General features: G+C 32.4%; 1 protein-coding gene across 1 annotated transcript; it reads left to right on the top strand.

Moving 5' to 3' along the window:
* The first annotated feature begins 14946 nt into the window (after positions 1-14946).
* Positions 14947-17775, top strand: LOC149423034 (uncharacterized). The gene is made up of 5 exons (XM_089632818.1): positions 14947-15589; positions 15693-15773; positions 15861-15968; positions 16049-16156; positions 16259-17775. Exons 1-5 carry the CDS (start codon positions 15583-15585, stop codon positions 16657-16659), a joined length of 705 nt encoding a protein of 234 aa, XP_089488944.1. The 5' UTR covers positions 14947-15582; the 3' UTR covers positions 16660-17775.
* Positions 17776-21790: the final 4015 nt, after the last annotated feature.

Below are 21790 nucleotides of genomic sequence, written 5' to 3' on the forward strand. Positions count from 1 at the left end.
GTAGCATGGAAAGTTTCAAAAAGATTTTTGGAAATAGTTTGGAACATCCGCCCGCAGTCCCTTTTTACCCCGTAATAGCTCAAAATTAGTGCGAAGCGACGTTTAAAATAATTACTATCACCTAGCATCACCTGCTAATAGAAGTAAACCATTTGAATTTAGGCTCACGCTTTAGGTATATTAACACCTTTCAATGTCCCCATTAAACCTTTGGGCCATTTTGGGAGATATTCTTCACAGACAGAGATTTTGGGAGATATATACCCAAGCCTGACACGGTCTTATTATGCCATCTTATTTCGTAATACGGTGAGAAATATAATTTAATCAGTGTTAAAAAAAGAAAATACCGCGTTTATTTATTTTTTAATTTACCGTAAACGCTCCCGAAAAATTCAAAATAATTCTATGAAACAACATATATTTAAAAATAATCGTCAAGGATTGCAAATTTTTTTTCTATACATAATATTTTATGGACAAAATTATGTTACAAATATAATATTTTTATGTCAAACAAAAAAAGAGATATATAAGTCACAATATCTTTTATAATACATTTGTCTAATGGAATATATTTTTTAGTTTCGTTTAAGGTAGTAATTACAGTTTACACGATAAATCGGTACGCGAATTTAAAAACTTTATCTTTGTTTATGTTCAAAATTGTATTATTTTTAATTGCACATTTGTGATACTAAAATCTGAAAGAGTCTTTCATCTGACTTCAAGAAGAGTATTTTATTTTAAAATAGCTTTTAACACAGCTAATTTATCTGAAAGCGAATGTAATGTGAAAATGCATTCTGAATTCTGACAATTCTCACATGAGACGTATATTGCAAAACGTCAAAGGCTCTAGGGGTTAATATATTCCTAATTAATATGTATTTTTTACTTACTATGTATTAGGTTAACTGTAAGAAACAGGATGTACCTATACGCAATACCATTTCGGGGGCTTAGGATCACAGGGGCCTAACTACAAAAACTGGTGTTTTGAGTTAACCTTGGTTTCTGTAATGCCGTAATCATATTTATTATTATCTATATCTCATACATACAGCCGTTTAAGAGATACAGTTGGGAATATCAGTTAGGCATACAGGTATATGAGCATTCCAGTCTTTGCGTTCATCTCAAAACTATGTTTTTGTAGTTAGGCCCCTGCAATCATAAACCCCCGATTTGTTATTTATGTTTTATTTGCGCAGTGAAGATTAAAAAAAATTGTATTCAAACGATTTACCTGTACCTTCATGATATTTACCTTTACGTACAGTATTGACTAATTTATTTTAATTAATTTTGATATAATATCATAAAATTATATTATTCACGTTATTATATTATTAGCTAGGTCCGGGTTGCTCGACCTTGGGAGATCGTTATAATATTTTTTTACTTTCTTAGTTATGCCACACTATCCTAATCACAACGATATTCAAATGAATGCTAGTAAGTACCTGCCATAGATAAAAGAAACACTATTTATAATCTGAGATACCTACTTACCTTGGAATTAACTTTTTTATCTTTCTGTATAAGAGCGTTGATAACTAAATAATATCTTAAATGGTTTGGATTTTTTTGCTGTACATTTATTCTGTGTTAAAATAACATCGACTGTACTTAGGCTCTAGCATTCTGAAAGTTGCACATTTTTCTGTGTAGCAAAAACGCAGCTACTTTCAGCTCGCAACGACATTTTGCACAAAGAGCTTGTTTGAAGAAAAAATGCAGCCACCCAGCTGTAGGCATTAGAAAATACTGAAAATGATATAATATACACGGCTGAAAGTCAAAATATTGTATCTTCACAAATCGTAATATTGAAACATTGGATATTGAATGTTTGCAAATCTTGGGACATTAGGTTTAAGTACTACCATATCATTGGTATCTTAATCTGATATAAATAAAATATTTTGGGGATGGACTTTCGTTTGGCATGAATATAAATATTATTTTTAAGAAGATACAATATCTGTACTGAGAAAAAACATTGCCTGGAAGATTTACTTTGCCTTGTAGTTTTAGGAGATGCAATATTTTAACACAAAAAATATAGGTTTTCTTTAGTATATGACAGTACTTAACTCATTTTCGACCAAAAATTGGAGATAACCATCGAATATGAAGTTTGCAAATGCATCACATGACAGGGTTAAGTGCAACCACCAAATATCTATGGTTTAGTGTCTGAATGTAAAACAAGATTGTTGAAAGACATTTTGTTTATTCCGTTTTTTGAAATACAGAAAAATGATTTTGAAAATGGGGTGTTCAGAGATGTGCAAAATTGGTACCCAAAACCATTTGAAATGCAAAATGGAAATGGGTCAAAACTTTTCCATTTGAAAATGCAAAATGCAAAATGGTTTTTAGAAAAGCATTTCAAATGCAAAATGCAAAATACCTATTTTCAAAATGCATTGTTAATGCAAAATGGTTTCTCAGGTCAAACAATTAAAATAAGTATAGAATTTTTAAACAATTTTGTCATTTAATAATGGACAACAATGTAGAACAAACATATTACATGATGGTAAATCCAAAAACACCACGACTACAGATTATGAAACCACAAAAATTTGCGCGGGACTAATGTTGCCAACGTAAAAACATAGAAACTGCTATATAACCTTATATTACAGCGTCATGCCCCCATGTTTAGTATTTGAATCAGTATTTTTTGTAATGGTATCACTCAATTGCCAGGGCTCCTACCAGGGAGCAACTTGACAAATGTAAATTATCTCTCATAGCGAGGTTGAGGACCGACTGATATTTGGGGCTTATGAAAAAAAGATGAGTGGAGATGGTAGGAAGAATGTAGCAAAAAAGCATTTATAATGGAAAATGTATTGAGAAAAGCATTTAAAATGCAAAATGGTTTTTTAGAAAAGCATTTAAAATGCAAAATGGGAAATACCTATTTTGCATTTTGCATTTCCATTTGAAATGGATGTATTTGAAATCTCTGGGGGTGTTGTACCTCGGTTGAAGTCGGGTAGTAACTACTAGATTTTGAAAGTAAATTAGACAAAAAAGTGGTGTTGTACCTCGGTTGAAGTCGGGTATTAACTACTAGATTCTCAAACTAAATTAGACGAACTTCTGCGTTCCCCTCTGGAAAATGGAAATGGGTAATCGGGATATCTCTGAACAAGTCCATTTTGCGTTCAACTATAGCGTCCTTATTAGTCTTAGCTGACGTTCGTGTGTAGGGCTAATATAAAGCTTTTATTGCCTGCTATGGGCACCGTAAGTGCGTCAGGGGCGCTCGACCTCAGATCATTCAAAGCTCGCAATAATTAAATTACCTGAGTAATTATCTATTTTCTAATCCTTACTGTCTTATGCCGATAAAATATCATGGTATATAACATTTTATGTTCTAAGCTCTTAAAAATATATATGAGAGATTAACTTCAGATTCCGAGTTGAAAAAATAATTATATGAAATTCCCTCGATATTAAAAAAAAATCCCTAAGTATACTCCGAAAATTATCAAAAAAAAATCTGGTTCTGTTGTTTCATGTTAAATGTATGGCAAAATAAGAGTGTTTGTTTAAACGCTACTTAACTCATCGGGAGATTTTTTATAAAATATCAAATCTGTCTATTTTGAATAAGTAATGTTTTTCATTACAATCATTTTTATATTATCATATGTATTTATGTATCTCCCTTTCAAACCATCTTCTCCTTCTTGTTGAAAGCTCACGACAGAGCCTAAAGCCCCCGCATACCCAACTTCTACCGATTTATCAGAAGTTTCTCGTTAACTATTTAAGTTCCAAAAAAAATATATGTTATTTTTGAAGATAATATTTATACATTTGTTTCGCCGAAACGTTAATTATATGAAATAGACTCGATAGAAAAAAAAAATCGCAAGGCAAGCTCCGAAAATGATTAAAAACACGTTTTGTTCTGTTGTTATAGACATGAAACAATCATTCAGTGTATCTTTAAATGCAACTAAAGCATCTGTGAAGAAATTTTTACTCTTTTTCAAACGAGTCGTGTTTTATGAAATATTTTCACCAATTAGCTTAATTACTATCGGTTTTTTAATATTAGTGCGCTCCCTCTAACATTCGTATTTACATATCTCCCTTTCAAACCACTTTTCTGTAGGAAAAGTTTACACTTATAATTAAATGAGTCTGTAAGTGTACATCGGTTTTACTCGTTGCACTAAAATGAAAATAAAAAATTTCTGTTTTGATTGTTGTTATTAGAACGCCTGAAATATTATATTGATGGTGTCAGCGAATTTTAATTTCCCTTTAATTTGGAAAAAATATATGCTACATAAGGTCGAGGTGTTCCATGGGTGAATAAATAACGTTCTCCTACAAACATTTATGTTTGAAAACAAGTAAAATCAATGTTTCGAGTCAAAAAAATACTAAACACAACTACCTATCCGAAAAATCTTTCAAAATCACCAAACGCCAATGAGTAAATATGTCTTTGAAAATATTTTTTCAAATCTCATATTATGTCCTATTCGAATCGCGAACAATTTTTTTTTTAAATCAACAACAACCAAAAAAGTATGATCACGTGTCGCCATTGTTACTTGTTTGCCTTTCTTGTAGCTCTCAATTGAGTTTACATTGGTTAGAAAAAGAACCCAGGAGTTTTCTTACTCTCAACAGGGCACATAATATGGGTTTTTATTCGAACTCTTGAAAACTGGAATCCCGAAGTTGGATTGACTAGCCCATCCCGCAGAGAGTAGAGAGCTCCCCGTTAGATAGCCATTCACGATTGTATCAGTATCAATTTGATCTTTGCTAAAGTCATAAAAAGAATCTCTGCTATTGCTGCGAGAGGAAGAAGAGGAGGAACTAACGATGGAAATGTATCTTATCTGCTGCCTGGTCATCTTTTTTTCAGTCATATCCCTTACTTTATAATCCTACGTGTAATAACGTAGCTCGGCCGATACCTATCTCTAAAGGAGGGAGGACATCGTGGTGAAGGATCTACTATTACATAATCTGTTTTTAACTTACTTCTTTTATAAAACGTAAACAAATACAAATAGGGTACAGGCAAGTTACAAACAAGTTACAATCATTGTGCAAACATTGTACAAAGTTCAAACAAGGTACAAACAATAATAAAACAAGCTACAAAAAGGTGCAGACAAGATGCAAACCAAGTATATAAAAGTACAAACAAGATTAAAACAAGGTACGAATAAGATACAAACCAAGCATATACATGGTACAAACAGGGTATAAACAAGGTACAAACCAAGTATAAAATATTACAAACAAGGTACAAACGATTTTGAATTTTCACTATTAATTTATTTCTGAATCAACTTGAGAGTTGCATGAGTGCAACAACTGTATACGCTCTATCCAGGAATATCTTAAATATAATAATATATGTAAATTACCCGCCTTTGAACAGCTTTGTCTAGTGAGGCGGATAAAGAATCTATGTAATTATAAATTACAATATAATAGGTTGTCGGCAATCAAATCATTAATTTACAAACAAGGTTCAAACTAAGTATAAATAAGGTACAAACAAGGTACTATTAATTTAGAAATAAACGAAATTAATGAATTATTATACAAATAATGTTGATATATTATTAATATATATTTAGAGTAAAAACAAATGAGTAAGCAATAACAAAAGTAAAGTACAAAAAAGGTTCAAACATGGTACAAACAAGATACAAGCAAGAAACAAACAAAGTACAAACGTGGCATAAATAAGTTACAAATAAGGTACGAATATGGTGCAAACATGGTGCAAACAAGACTTTGTCTTTCTAAATTTGTGCTATGTGTTCTACACGCAGGATTTTATTTGACCTATATTTTTTGGTAGGTAGGCATGATTTTCAAATTTTGTAAGAGATGTATGAAATCTCAAACCTTATCCCTTTTTAGGACGCATTTCATAAATGGAATGTTGGGAGCATCCATCGCCTTTTTACATTCGTGCTATCTCCCCTTCCTCTCCCGTGAAAGTTCCTATCCACTTTTATGGGGGAATTTTTCAAACTTTTACTACTGCATTTTTCGCTTTGTGCTTTATGCTTAAATAGCACTTTTGGAATTGGTGACACGTTGTCATACTTACATACTTAAGTCAATTGGAAAATGGGTTACTAGTTAGTAGTTATAGGTATTATTACTACTGCTTAGCTATTATACTTTTGCCAAGTAAGCTATTCATTTGAATAGCTCCAATTAATGTAGATAATGAGACTAAGGTTATGTTTAATTAGGTACCCACCTGAAAACAGGTATAATATTGTCGGATTAAATTTTTTGAAAAAAACTTATCTCACACTTTAGTTGTTTTAATGTGATGAAATACTAAAACTTATTACTAAGAATTATTATGCATAAAATATGCCAAAATTTGACATCGTGAATGACATTTCATTCTGGGGAAGGGAAATGAGAAAAATCGTCCGAAAAAACGGGTTTCAAAACATGGCTCGTTTATTTCGAAGAAACTCTAAATTGTGGTATTTCTGATTTGGAACTACAACTCAACTAAGACGGGCAATCGTCCCTAAGAGCACGTTGAGTTCATCTTTTAGGTTTATAAAACAAATTATTATAAGCAATAATTAGTCGCCTGATAAAGCCATACAAATTGAAAATATCTCCCTAATTGTTAATTGTTGATTGAAGTACTGGAACATATTGAATTATTTGGCGGGTTGGGAATAAGCCGACGTAGCTCAGTGGTCCAAAGCACCTGACCGGTCATCGGAAGGTGCGGGTTCAATTACCTTTGGCGGCATTTATTTTTACTCGGGAGATATTTTCAATTTGTATGGATATTTCAGGCAGCTAATTATTATTGTAATTAATTAATTTGTTATCCTTTGTGCTATGCATAAAAAACCTTGTCTTATAAACATTAGTTTATCATTAAAAAATATAATATTATTTTCAATCCAATCTACCAACGAACTAAACGAATTCATTTTTTTTTTCTAAGGAAACAGTTACTTATAGGTGTGACATTATATATTAAATAAAGAAAAAAAAACACTTTGTAATACACCACTTTTTTATTGAATTAATAACTGACAGCCAACCAGGTATCACTTATCTCAAGCTTTATCAGGGCTTTTATATTCGATAATTATAACTACATTCAGACACATATTATCTGTGTAAGATAATACAATGAGAAAAAGAGATAAATATAGAAGAAGACGTCTTATTGGTGACAGAAAGAGATTCAAATATAAAAGAGGGAGACAAAATATTACAGGAGAGATAGGTAAGGGTAGGGAGAAACAGTTTCAGCGGAGGTTAACATCGCCCTTGAGGTGATTTTGCACAAAAACGGCGCGGTACAAATCATCCAAATATTATTTATTATTATTATTTATTAATGAAGAAATTAAATGTGGGACATATTTGATATAATTGCCTTGGTGGAGCTTGAGATAAGCGAAACCTGGTTGGTTGTCAGTTATTAATTCAATAAAAAGTAGTGTTTTACAATGTGTATTTTTTCATTCAATATAAACGAATTATATTTTTAGGAAATACTGAGTGCTTTCTTCGCCTTTTCTAAAATTTTCTTATAATTTCCTCACTTCCTTCCCTATGCCTTCTTTCAAAAATAGTTTACTATTATTTCAAAATTCAGATAGGTACTAATTACTGGATATAATGATCGAAATTAGCTTTTTAAATAACTACACAGGGCATTGTGAACTTTGTTCATCATTAACATTCAAAACATTACCATTTCAATGTCAAGTTTTCAATGTAAATACACACAACAACAGACATATTATTTGTGATTTAATGTTGATCTAGAATTAAAAACCATTAATCTTTTTGTATCTACCACAAATAGTTCTAGGAATTATTGATAACAATTGTTAACTAATCCCAGGTACCAACTGAAGGGATATATGTAATTCCTAAGGTCAACTATAACCATTAAGGATGTAATTCATAAGGACAACTAACCATTTTATTTATTTAAATAGGTCTCGTTAAGTCCAAAAATAAATATCTTACTTCGTCCTATGGATATAATTAGATTAATTACGTACTTAAAGTAAGTGCAGGTAATGTAATTATTTAGGTATTCACTACTCATGCTTACTTAGCATTTGTGAATTATCTAGAAAGTGGGAACCGCTCGTAATTCCAAATAGGTATCGACCGGTCGGTGGCCGAGTTGACATCGCGTTTGGGTCCCACCCAGGCGTAGTGTGTTCAATTCTTCGGCTGGCTAAGTCTTCCATCACAACACAAAAAACATGTTCAGCTTACTGTAATGGTAGTAGGAGATTTTCAAATATTGTCAGGTCATTCGTAACCTAGGAATGTTTGACTTTCTTTAAAAAAAAAAAAGTAAAAAAAAGTATTATTTATTTGCGCTGAAATATTCGCAAACCATCCACGAAGTTAAATTTATAATCCCTCGAAATAATAATTATTTTTTACATCTTTCATACATTTCAATATATCACTAGGAGAAAAAGTTACAAATCCGGTTTTCGTCCAAACGTTAGTTATGATATCTTTATTTTAAATTGATCAATTAATTGAATAAAAATCCAACTCAATAACTGAATTTATTTTTTCATGACTTCCAAAATTTTTTATTTTTTTTGGTTTGACTGAAGATTCAACCTTCCTACTCAGGAACTGGAGTCGAAATTTCTACCAACCGAGCAAAATCACGACCATGATTTATTAACTGCTGTAATGTCATAAAATTTCAGAGAAATGCGTATTTGTCCACGCGTGCGTGCGTGATTGCCACCAAAAGATGACAGAATGCATTTTCATCGACAACTAGTCTATCTGTAATGTTTCAGCTCGAACGAATGTCGGAATTTCCGCTTCCAAGATTTGCATTAATCTATTCACGAAAACAGAATCGATATTCAAATACATTTTTGAATTTCTATCGATGCGTAATACCGTTTATTAATTAATCGAATAGTTGAAAAAATAGTTTATTTTAGTTAAAATCAATCATCAAGATTATGAAATTATGATTAACGTCTTTCATATCTCAATTATTTTTTAATCCAGTAGGTGCTTAGTAGATGGTTCTTCGGTTTAGGTTTTAGTAAGCATGAATCATGCTCATTTTGTATCGTAGTTATCTATCCTTGTTTATGTTCATTCATATTTGGCGGTAACAGAGTGTTTTATTATGTAATATACCAGATTAACAAATTTATCTTTGCAGGCGGCCAAAAAAGCACTAACGAACGAATGAACAAATTTCTACTCACACATTATTACGCTTAGGTAAATATCTTTTTTGTGAATACCGCACAAGAGTCCCAACTGATCCCAATCGTCTGAAACCAGTGAGACTATGGAATTCCTAATTGGGGAATCTTTTTTACATTAGATCCACACAGGAGACCCTAAGGAAGATAATTTCACTCACGGCATATGCCATCTTTGGAGAGAAAGGAGTGAACTTGTATCTTTAAGAGATCCATGTTGTAAGAGAGAAGAAACACAGAGGCTGGCAAATTGGAAATAATAATACAAAGCACAGTGCCCGTTGAATAAAACCCTGGGCCTTTTTGAGACTGGTCATGGGAGACATCAGGAGTCACGTCCATATTTTTAATTTTCAGGAGACAAAACTTTGAAAATTATTATGATTCTTAAAACTAACTGTAACAATACAACACTGGTATTTTAGTTAGAAGGTCGTTATTGATAAAAATGGATTGGAATTCCATATTATTATAATATACCATGTTTTTTTACGGGTCTGCGCTAAGTCAACAAAATTGACAACGACACCTGTCCATCCGATGATGATGATCTCCTGGTCATCAACATGTTCACTGACTCCTGATGTCTTCTCCGTTTTTCAGCATAGACAGATTTAAACTATATGAAGACTTCAGATGGTGTGACCCGACATGGATGATAAGTCACTAGAAATGTTAGTTAATTGTAGAATTCACCGTCAAAATTGGGAGAGTGATCAAGATAAGCAATCAGTCACCACAAAATCAGTCAAAAACAAAGCCTCTAACTGAACAAGCAAGACGTATCACTTGATTTATAAAAAGAATGGTGTGTATCAAAGATGGATACAAAATAATAATTCGACACATTTAAAATAAACACCGATAAAAGCTTTAACCTTTCACTCTCGAGGGGACAGACTTTTACGTAATCATTCAGTTCCCGAAATGAAAAGCCGCAGATCACGTAGATGTGCTTAGTGCTATTTGAGCATGAACTTCGTTCGTGCCCTACTAGCCCTTACTTTCGATTTCTCCGAGGAATCCAATCGTTTCTCACCCCTCCGTATATTGCCTAAGTGGGGGTGCTGCGATGGACAATCACCAATTAGTCTTGTTCGTTTGGAAGCGAGCACTAATCACGTGTGATGGGACGGGAACTGGGAACGTATATCCGGGGTATCTTCATTAGATACTTTAATTGAATTTATTTTGACAGTTCAAGGGGTTGGAAGATAACTTTATAGTGATGCTAGGGATACAATTGCGTTGTGTCTCAAACAAACATTTCCCTAAGAGAAAATGATATTCATTATTTTTACGGTGCATTAAGTTATTATAGTGAATATTTTTTTCTATAGTTGATATAACAAGATTGAAGACCTCCGTGGCCGAGCAGTTAAGATCCTCAGCTACGAATTCATAGGTTGCGGGTTCACATAATGGCGTTCGAAAATAACTTCTAACGTATTATATTTTTCGGCACGTTCCAGGGTCCAAGTTACTATTAGTATCGTTCTGGTAAAAGAAAATAAATGAAACGGAACGTTGCTTGAGATGGCTAAATCTGTATTTGATAATCAGATCCGAATAGTTAAGCACTTCCGAATCTTCATCTTCCACATTTCTCGCTTCTCCCTACTACCTTCGGCCTCCCAACATACCCTAATTAAAGATGTCATAGTCCCACTGCCCGGATGGTATTTTTTATGTGAATACCGCATTAGTCTCCCTTCTGATCCCAAACGCCTGAAGGCAGTGATATCCCCAACTCAATATAAAATAAAAATAAATATTCGTGAAATAACATATATTAATGAAATAGCATTTACTTGCGCACGCCGGGGTTTAAACCCTATTTTGCTGTTTTCACAATGAACCAAATGAGTCGATAAATTGACGACATCAGTTTTCATAGATCACACTGTTTGAGATTTTCTGTTTAATGCCTAGAACTGATTTAACCAAAAAATCTCAGGAAAAAAATGATATTTGTTTTTTTAGCTTATTGACCACTGTGGTAAAGTGGTGTTTAGCCCTGAACCCAGAGGATAAGGATTCAAAATCCAGCGACTTGCCCGGATGTAGGATAATACCCAAAATGTAGGTATTTGTCCTACTTCGACTTAAGCATTGACTCTAAATGTTGTGTTTAATTCATATATCTTTGTTTAGTTTTTGTACTGTGTACTTCTCGATTCTCTAAAAAACTTCAAACTTTCTTCCGGGAATTACTTCCGATAAAATTGAGGTAAATTGCCAGATAGTGGGAATCTTACGTGATGCCAAATAAACTAGTTCTATTAACAGTAAACCTCGCGTCCAAAAGCAGTTTCTAATTTCCTCTAAAATTTCCTTTGAAATACTAAGATTTCTACTTAAATACTTCTATACCACTACCACCGTAAACCGTATAATATTAGGTGTGACATTTTCATTTATTTCAAATAAAGAATTAGGTATACAATTTGTCCAAAGAAACGTCACATTCTCAATGAAAATTCTTTCTTCAAACTTTCTTCATGTAGTTAGGTATCACAATATTGGTTATTACGATTTGACAGATCTTAATATGATGATTCACGCTCATGCGAACTCTGGTGGGATGAAAAGGTAGTATCCAACACGGCTACAGACAGATAAAATGCTAAACTGTTGAGTTCAAACGGGTCAATTAATTAAATAATCAGTTACATTTAAAAATGCCTTGATAAAAATTAGTGTGGTTTCTTCATTTATAGATGAATTGGTCGTTAATAATATTTTCGATAAGAAGTATCTGTCTTTGCAATATGTGAAAGGCAAAATCATGGTGCTTCTTTTTATTATTCTTTCGACAATCAATGTTTTTTTTTGTCTGTGAAATAGATTTATTTTGGAGCACCTTATAATCTAAATAATTAGGAGATTAAATATAAATATGGCTAAAGACAAATGATTGTGTATCGTTTTTATTTTTTTCTTTCTCGCTTCATGTTAGAGATCAATATAGTTTTTAAATAATGTGTGTAGATATCTACCTAGTACTGGAATCTAAAACCGTGATTTTTGACACTTGTTAACCTCTTCAATAACAGAGTTCCTCCTGAGGAACGTGATCATTTTGTTGTAACCTTTATTCCAGCAACAAATACTGTAAATACAATGACAGATCCCGTTTTGGTTGTTTCGCTTGGAATGGGATTACACTGTAACATATTTTTTTTTTAATTTAACCGTGTGTTAGTTTTCCTTGCTACTACAAAATTACCCTTTAAAATAAAAAAAAAACCAAATTAGAATAAAATCTAAATTAAGAAGCTCAAAAATACAATAAAATTTTTCAAATAATTGTTTAATCAAGCTTAAAATAGGTCTATATGTGGAAATAAAAGTGTGGTACTGAAAGGGTTAATTTGAGAGAGAAAAATAAAGCGATGAGTTTCTAAAAACTGTTTTTTATGCGACGTTTAAAAAATCAATAAATTTCTTCGTAGAAAGTCAGTATTATAATGTATTTTTCTATACAACCCCTTTACTAATCAAATTTATTAGCCCAAAGAAGAGGATAATTCTAATAACAAGAGGAATGAAAACGATGATAAGTAATGATTGTATTTATATTTTTGTTAATACTTGGGAAATCAACATTTGAATATTATCATTTCTTGCAATTTTTACATTATACCAAAAATACAACTTATTATACATTTCCTCTTTATGTTAAGAACTTTACAGAATAGGGAATTCTCTTCACACCAAAAAATCACTTATTATTAATTATTCACATGTAGAAACACTTCAGACACAAGAATACATAGTTTTTATAATTTTCAAAAATCATTTATTTAAGTTATAATGACTTTAAAAACAGGCGCGAACGAAATATTTCAATGCAGCTAAAAACGCCCGGTGATTGATCAAGCGTTCAAGGGCGAACGATGACATCACTGTTGACCGGCCTGAATAGATCCTGCAAACCGATGGCGGCGGCGGCGGCAAAGGTGTGACGTAGCACTTGTGACGTAGCGGTCAAAATGGCGCATGACCGTTTTCAGAGCCGAAATAGCACGCAATTTTTAAAACAACTACAAAAAATTGAAAATGCATTTAAAAAAAAAGAAAAAAAAGAGGCACATAATAAAATAATTATCTTTATTGAAATAAATTATTTACAAAATGCACGAGAATTCCCTATTGACAGAACTGAATTATGTAAAACAAAAACGAAATAACATAATATTACAATATAATAAGAAGACTTTAAATAAATTAAATTATTTAACAAAATTACAAAATCAAAAAAGAAAAGTTACTTATGATGTATAAGAAAAACACTTTTTATGGGGTTTTTAATGTTTATTCAGCTAGCAATTATACAGGGTGTATCGGCACGTACCCGACAAACTTTAACCAGCTATTCCTTAAGTAAGTTTTTCTTTTGTAAGCTATTCCTTAGCACATTTGGAGTAAAAAATGTTATGGGCTCTTTGCTGTCCGGTAGCATTTTTTTTTCAATTAAAAACAAAAAAATTAAAAATTTCCACACTACATCACTGTCATTGGCATTGCTTTTCGTGTTCAACAGCTGTTATAAGCAAGTATGTCGAAAAGCGTCTTCGCTCTTTCGCACACACTAAATAATAATAGTTACAAATGAGACCAATGCTGCCGTGCCATTTCGTTGTGATTGTAAAAGCGCGCCAATATAGGTACACACGTACATTATTCAACTGAATTCGAATAAAATATTGCCAGATGGGTTTTCAAACTTTGACAAAGGATAAAACAGTGGTGACATGTGGTGAAAATATGAATAGTAAATTTTTTATTAAAAAAACGTTACCGGACAGCAAAGTGCACATAAGATTTTTACTCCAAATATGCTAAGGAATAGCCAGTGTTGCCAACTCAACTACTTCAAAATATGCTAGAGTGATGGGAAAAATATGCCAGAAAAATGCTAAATTACTTTAAAAAATGCCAAAAAAAAGGCTGACATAAATTTAACTTAGAAATAAAATCAGTGAAATAAAATATCAATATCTCCATCTTCATCTTCTTCTTCTTCATTAACAGCAGCTGATGTGGAAGGCTGAGAGACGGAGTCGTAACTTTATTTGGTCCCAATGCAGCGTAGTACTTCGTCAGGAACAGTGTAAGAATAACAGCACTTTCCTGCTCTCTTTAGGCCAAATCTCACGTACAAAATGGCATTCAGGGTTCTTACCGCCAAACGATATCGGAGTTTTGTTTTGACCAGACTCATTTGGCTAAATACACGTTCAATGTCCGCATTTGAATGCGGCAATGTTAAAATAGACATTGCAAACTGACATAAATCACCGAAGGGGTTATTATTACCTGCATCTTTATATTGCATGACTTCATTCCAAAACTCTACAGTGGAAGTCAAGGATTCCCATTTAATGTGAACTATGTTTCTCCATTGAGACACCAGTTTTTCAATCGTAGGTTCATTTAGTCGGAACTCTTGGGCTATTTTTACAATGGATGGTTTTACTACTTTTAAAGTATCTTTTTCTTTATCGCCCAAAAAAGTGTTTCCATAGTGCAAGTGAAGTGGGGAGACCGACAAAATTATCGATATCATTTTCGTTAGTTAAAAAATTGGTTCTTATTATTTTCATGTTTCTGTAAAAATAAGCCAAATAAATATGCTATATGCTAAAAGCATAATAGAAGACCCCAAGGCAAGAAGTTGTTAACTTACATTTTCGTAAAAAATGAGTTAGAATGCTCTCTAAACTAATTCGCATACGCTCTTTCCAATGAACACCATGCCAGAGCTTAAAAACGGCAAGAACATGCTTAAATCAATGTGATGAACATGTTAACTACGTGTTTCTGTGACATTAAGTTGATAAAATAAGGGCAAGAACTTGTTAACTACTAAGTTAGCAAGTTCTTGCCGTAATTCTGTAATTAACAACTTCTTCCCATCTACATTGGCTTAGATTTTTATGGTTAACATGTTATTCACTCACTTTGACGTTTACATTGGTGGTTTTAAAAAGTTTTGCAGTGCACGTTTTTTATTTAAAAATCATCGAAAATGAGTTCCAGAGGTGAAAAAATGGTGAAGATGTGTCAAAAATTGATCAGGGAATCAGGTAAGCTGTATAAAACATTATCGTTCATCTTAATTTATCCTTAAAGTAGTTTGAAAATGGGTGGATCATTTTTGTTTTGGTGTTTTTCTGTCTAAAAGTCAACAAATTTTTATTGTAATGCTTATTAATTTGTTTCAGGAAGTGTTCAAGAGTCTACTAATTTAGTACAACCTGAGAAGCATTTAGAAATACCTCAAAATAATGTAATTTTAATGGATGGTAAATGCAAAAAAAAAAGTTTTACTCTGTGACTCTGAATATTCTTTTATGTTTTCTTATGTTTTGAATTCCTTCATTAATGCTTTACAATATTTCGTTTCAGAAAGTGTTCAAGACTCTTTGACTGGTGTTGAGTTTGGGATATTATTAGGAATACCTCAACATGATGTCATGTTAATGGAAGGTAAACTTAAAAATACTTTATTGTGACACTAAATTCTTTTGAACATTGAACTAAAAATGATTATTTTATTGTACTTTGTATTTTCAGAAGATAATCAGAGGAGTCTAGAGTATATCGCTACTACCACTGGTACAGGAGATATAATTTTGGAATACGTACAACAAGATGAGATACTCAATACTTTAAATCAAACTGGTGAGGATAAGGCTTTATAACTTCAATTGAATTTTATTTTACTGATTTGCATGTAATGAAGATTAAATTATTATTTTCAGATGCAGCTCTTGCTGTGGAAAGCAGTGTAGGACAATATACTGAGGACGCTGAAAGCGAAATTGAAAACAATTTAAACGTTTCTGATATAGAAAACAGTCATTTAGAAGGTAATTTGTATTGCTGTACCTAGGTATATAATTTCAGATTAACTTAAAAAAAATCATTTTTGACTGTTCGCTAACTGATATGAATGTGTGTATTATTTTCAGGCACTAAAAAGAGTAGGAAGAGGCCCAAGCTAGGGCGAGCAAGAAAAATAGCGCGGGACGCTAGGATGAGAGGTGATTCTTATGTTAATTATAAAAAAAGCCTTAAACCTGCTAAAACACCAAAACTGGAAGAAAATCTTTGTGTTAGCAACTGCAGATTGAAATGTAATTCAAGATTTAATGCCGAAGTTAGGCAAAAACTCTTTCTAGAGTTTTATTCACTACATTCAGAAGCCCAATCAACTTTGTTATTGAGATCGATGAATATTAAAAATATAACCAGGATCACTTCGGCCAAACGATCCTGCAATATTACGTACTCTGTTTCAATACAAGGAATTAATGAACAAGTTTGCAAACCAGCCTTACAATCCATTTACCAAATAGGTGAGGCAGATTAGATATTTCGAGGAGAAAAGTAGCTGCAGAAGTTTTATCACCAGCAGTAAGTCACAGAGGTCGCCACTGCACGAGGCCTAACAAAACACCAGATAACCAGCTTAAAGAAGTAAGAGAACACATCAATATGTTCCCTGCAGAAGCTTCACATTATTCCAGGAACAAAAATCCCCATAAATTGTACCTCGCATCCGATTTGTCAATCCCAAAACTGTATGAGCTCTATAATATGTTTTGTGGAGAAAAAGAGTATGCCCCTGTTTCGTTGAATCGTTACACTAGGATCTTTACAGAGGATTTCAACTTGTCGTTTGGTGTGCCTAAGACAGACACTTGTGGGACTTGCGATAGCAAAAAATCTGACCAAGTTCATGTAAATATGTATAAAGCTGCATTTGAAATGCAAAAACATGATAAGAAAAAGGCATCTGAACTTTATACACAATACAAAAAACACTATCGGAAAAAAGGTTAACTTTCAAATAGGAATTCGCTGGATAAGAGTGGAGGAATTCGGGATTTATAAATATCGAAAATCACTCTCCGAAGAAGAGCCTTGGAAAGAAGTGGATCTTAAAAAAAAAAGTTTGAAACATTATCTTCCCCGCCAATGCTGTCATCAAAAGTGAGAGATAACAAAGAAATCGATGCGGCCAAATGGAATGCTATCCAAAAATTGTAACCATACCTGGATGAGTTTTATCGTGGATTTTTTAAAAGTCTCACATGCAAAAATTTAAAAAAATTGACACGTGCTCTGCTACCTTTTCTTTTCAATAATAATTATTATTTAGTTACTTTATATCATTCTTATTGTTTGATTAAATAAAACAACAAGAATTTAACATGTTCTTGCCTTTCAATTCTGTATCTTCCTCACCTATCCCTGAAGATGGCATGAACATGTTAACTACATATTTTTGTAGAAAACATGTTTATTTTAACTTTTAGACGGCAAAACTACTTAATATTACTAAATGTAATGTAAATTTGGTTTGTTTACTACACCATGAAGGATCAGCACATTGTATATGACATTCAAATAAAAAATTATAAGTCAAAACGCAAAAGTCTAAATATCTCAGAATGCCTTCAATGTAAGTTAACAACTTCTTGCCTTGGGGTCTTCAATAGTTATGCTAAACATTGAGTAATTATGCCAAATTTAGCACATAATATGCTAACTTGGCAACACTGGGAATAGCTGGTTAAAGTTTGTCGGGTACGTACCGATACACCCTGTATAAAACAATAATAACACAAATTCCCTCATGATAATAGTAATTTAGAAAAAAACTATATGATTAAGTTGTGTTCTTTCACAATTAAATCGTTTAAAATAATATATAGAATATTAGCAGCACCTTCCAGAGAGGTAGATACTTTCTGTATCGCCCTCGTGAAAGACCACCATTTAGAATTGAAACGGCGCTTGAAATGACTTTAGCCTTTTTTTGGTGACGAATTGCCAGGTACTTCCCCACCTTCCTCATCCACATCGCTTTCCCCTCCCCACTGCTTTCAGCCTCACAACGTATACCAATTCGGTATACCATAGCCTTACTGTATCTAGACCGTTGGGAGAAGTTGATACTCGGATGCGTTATTCACATTTAAAAAAAATATATCAATTACTAATACATTCAGATATTTATTTATTTATATATACGCCTAAAAAGGCTTTTAAAATCAACCATCATAAAAGTGGTACATGATGCAGTGTACATAGGAGAATATCTGTATTATACAGGAGATACTGACAGTAAATAGATGTAATCCATTGTTAAGTAGGTAAAAAATACACAATAATTGTAAAATTGTGATTACAAGTATAATGAGAAAATATTAACAAATAATAAATAAAAAATACTAAATATGAAGCAATATTAGTAAAACGTAAGAGTAACATAAAGTAAAAAAGAAATTACAACAACACTACATATAAGACAAAACATTAAAACTAATAACATCTAATTTGTAGGATTCAACAAAGTATTGGTATAGATTATGCTTGATTCTATAAATGGAGTCAATAAATAAATCAATAGCACCCCCATACTTGTTGCCCAGATCATGCATCCTATTGGTCAGTGAGTGTGTCTGATAGTTGGTCGTGTATGTATTGCAGAAGAATTGTATATTTTTTCTTGTATTCCTAGTCGTCAAATGGAATTTAATAGTGGCAACGATGGCAGGACTATCAGTTAAGTTGTTAATGACTCTGTGTAACATAACCAGGTCTGAAATAATTAAAGATATGGGTACATTATGTTATTAACATGGAATCGAACGCTTTCCACTTGTGTTTCGTTTGGTGAGTAGGATGCAATACCTATCTATAATCTATACTAACTCGAGTGCTAAATCTTCTTACGTTCTAGATCTGTATATGAGCCTGTGAGTAATACGTGTAGAGCAATGGGCAATACGAAAACCTCCTCCAGTTTCCATCTCAATTCCAGTAGCATTGTGGGAACCGTCAGTTGATAACACTAAATCTCCTAGAGAGCCTTAACGGGGTGGATAATTGAGGGAATTATATCAATTAAAATGGAAGGCCTATGTTATCTGCTGCTCAAGAGGAATCGTACGATTAGTGTCATTAAAATTTATTGTTCTTTTCTACCGAAGAAGATATATATTTTTCGTGTGGGTCGATTGAAATAAAATACATTGCGAATAAGATGCCCATTGGCGTGCTGTGAGCTTTCAACAATTCAATATTATGATTAAGAAACTTTAAGGCGTTGTTCCACTTATATCTAATATTTATTTGAAATGATTGGAGTAACGCTATAATTTATTTTTGGTTATTTATCATTATTTAATACATTAGGTGCTGCACTCTGCCAGTCTCGATCGAAAATCCCATGTTGGGAGTCAGAGCCGGCTCTAAGCCAACGCGGCGCCTGGCGCAAGTAAAATTTTGACGCCCCTTGTCAAAACCAGTAGAGGCCTCGGTATATTCGGATGATTTTTATTTTTTGTGTACTGCTTTTTTTTTGAAATGGGCGATGTGTTAGTAATGTTGGTTGTTAGGTATTATGGACTAGGCGCCTTAACAATTCGGCGCCCGGGACGGACTGCTCCAATTGCGCCCGCATAGGGCCGGCCCTGTTAAGAGCAGCCACAGTTTACAATACAATATTTCAATAAAAATAAAAGACAATCAACATCGCACCATTGGTGATACCGATGAGGTTTTGAAAAAATCGTTGATGTTTTATCTCTCTTGGTTGGTGATTGGTGAGCGTAATTTGTATTCTGTTTAGTGGCAAGTGGAAGTGCATTGTTTAACTTTGTTGCAAAGTATCTCGCATTTCTTTGGCCAATTGTTGTTTTAGCAGAAGGGATAAGTAAGAGATTATGCCATTGTATCCAGTATCAGGAGTAGTTTGGACACAAATAGAGTTCTGTGCTTGATTTTTGTGACACAGAGTGTAGTATGTTATATATATTTTGTGTAATATTTTATTGGTTCATTGAAGAATACAATATTAAACACTTTCATTGAAACATGGAAAAGATAAAGACACAGAAAACAAAAAGGGAACGGTCGCGACTTTGACTTGAACCCAGATCTTCTAGTCCGAGTTTTACTGGGACCAACACTCTACCAATTGAGTTAATGAGACATAATTATATTCAATCATTTTTATCGATCTCATACCAAGATTGAAAAATTACTGACTCTATTACTTTATATTTATTTATATGGAGATAGAACAATCTCGATTAAACTCGTTTTGTCATTATATATTTTTGTATTACTTTATTAACTTCCTTTTTATAATTTTTTACACACGAATAGTAAAAATTATAAATATATACAGTGCACATTTACTGTAATAAATTAAAGATCTCCACTGATTCGGTATAGTTATTTCCCTCCATAAGTATTCTGGGCAATAATGAATACATATGGTAGTTAGTACCAGAATTTCTGCACTGAAATAAATATAAATACTTGACTTCTAGTATTACGTAGTGGAATCCGAAAGTATTTCAGTGAAATCAATTCTGGGCTATTGAATTATCCTAAATTAATTCCCATATTTTTACAACATGTTATTTAAAAGAAATGTAATATTTATTAGAATTTTACCTCCAATTCATAATTTCTAAACAAGTTAAGCTGTTGGTTGGTAAATTGATTATCACATACAAAAAAATGTAAAAATATTGAAGAAAAAATAAATTTTACAGAAACATATATATCTCTTCCTCTTCATCTCTTAAATACGTTTAATTCTAATTAAACAGCTATTATTATGTAAATGATAGGCTATGATGCATGTATAGTCGATTCCCATTTTTTTAATTTTTTTTATTTTCAATAGTCTGTACAGTCCATAGTAACCGGTTTTGATAAGCAGTTTAAAAAAATCGTTAAAAGGACGAATGAAAAAATAAACGATTCAATCATTTTTATTTCAATAAATTTTCCTAAGTTTAAATGTACCGTTTATTTAAGAAAAAACACGGAGAATTTTGCATTTTCGAATAAATTATTTCATAACAATGGAAAAATATTTTTTAATAGTAGTGAGATTAATCTAACAGTGGAGGATCGTATTTTTTCTATTCTTTTATTTTCAGGAAAAAGGCGCTTTATTGATTGATATTTTACACCTGAAAATATTTTTTTGTATGGAAGGTGATTGATTTATATTACTGATATGGTTACAGATAGAAATATTGGGAATAGTAAATAAAATATGTCATCGGAACGTCTCTAAATCACTTTGTTCTAAACGATTTTTATCACAATAAACTTCATAGCTCTCTAAAGTCCACCACTCTAAAATCACTAGTTCTGAACACCTTCCTTTCAGAAACATCCGAAATATTAAAGTATCCTAGCCACTGAAAATTATTTGGCCACATTTTGGGCATTTTGAAAACGCCTGCGAGCTCACGCTCTTCAAAATGTGTGCAATTTGACGAGATATTTTTGAATAATTATTTGAAATATTTTGTAAGCTCCAGCGCATTAGATGTGTAAATTCTTGGTATTCCTTATGTTGTAGGTAATAGGCATTAAAATCGCCTGAAAACGCAGTCTAGAAAGCACAAAACTGGTTTTTATTTATTTTGTAGATAATTTTATAAGAAAGCAAAAAAGTTAATCAA

Source organism: Hesperophylax consimilis, chromosome 6 (assembly GCF_061612785.1).
Source record: "Hesperophylax consimilis isolate HC1 chromosome 6, BYU_Hcon_1.0, whole genome shotgun sequence".
NCBI classification, from domain to species: Eukaryota; Metazoa; Arthropoda; class Insecta; order Trichoptera; family Limnephilidae; genus Hesperophylax; species Hesperophylax consimilis.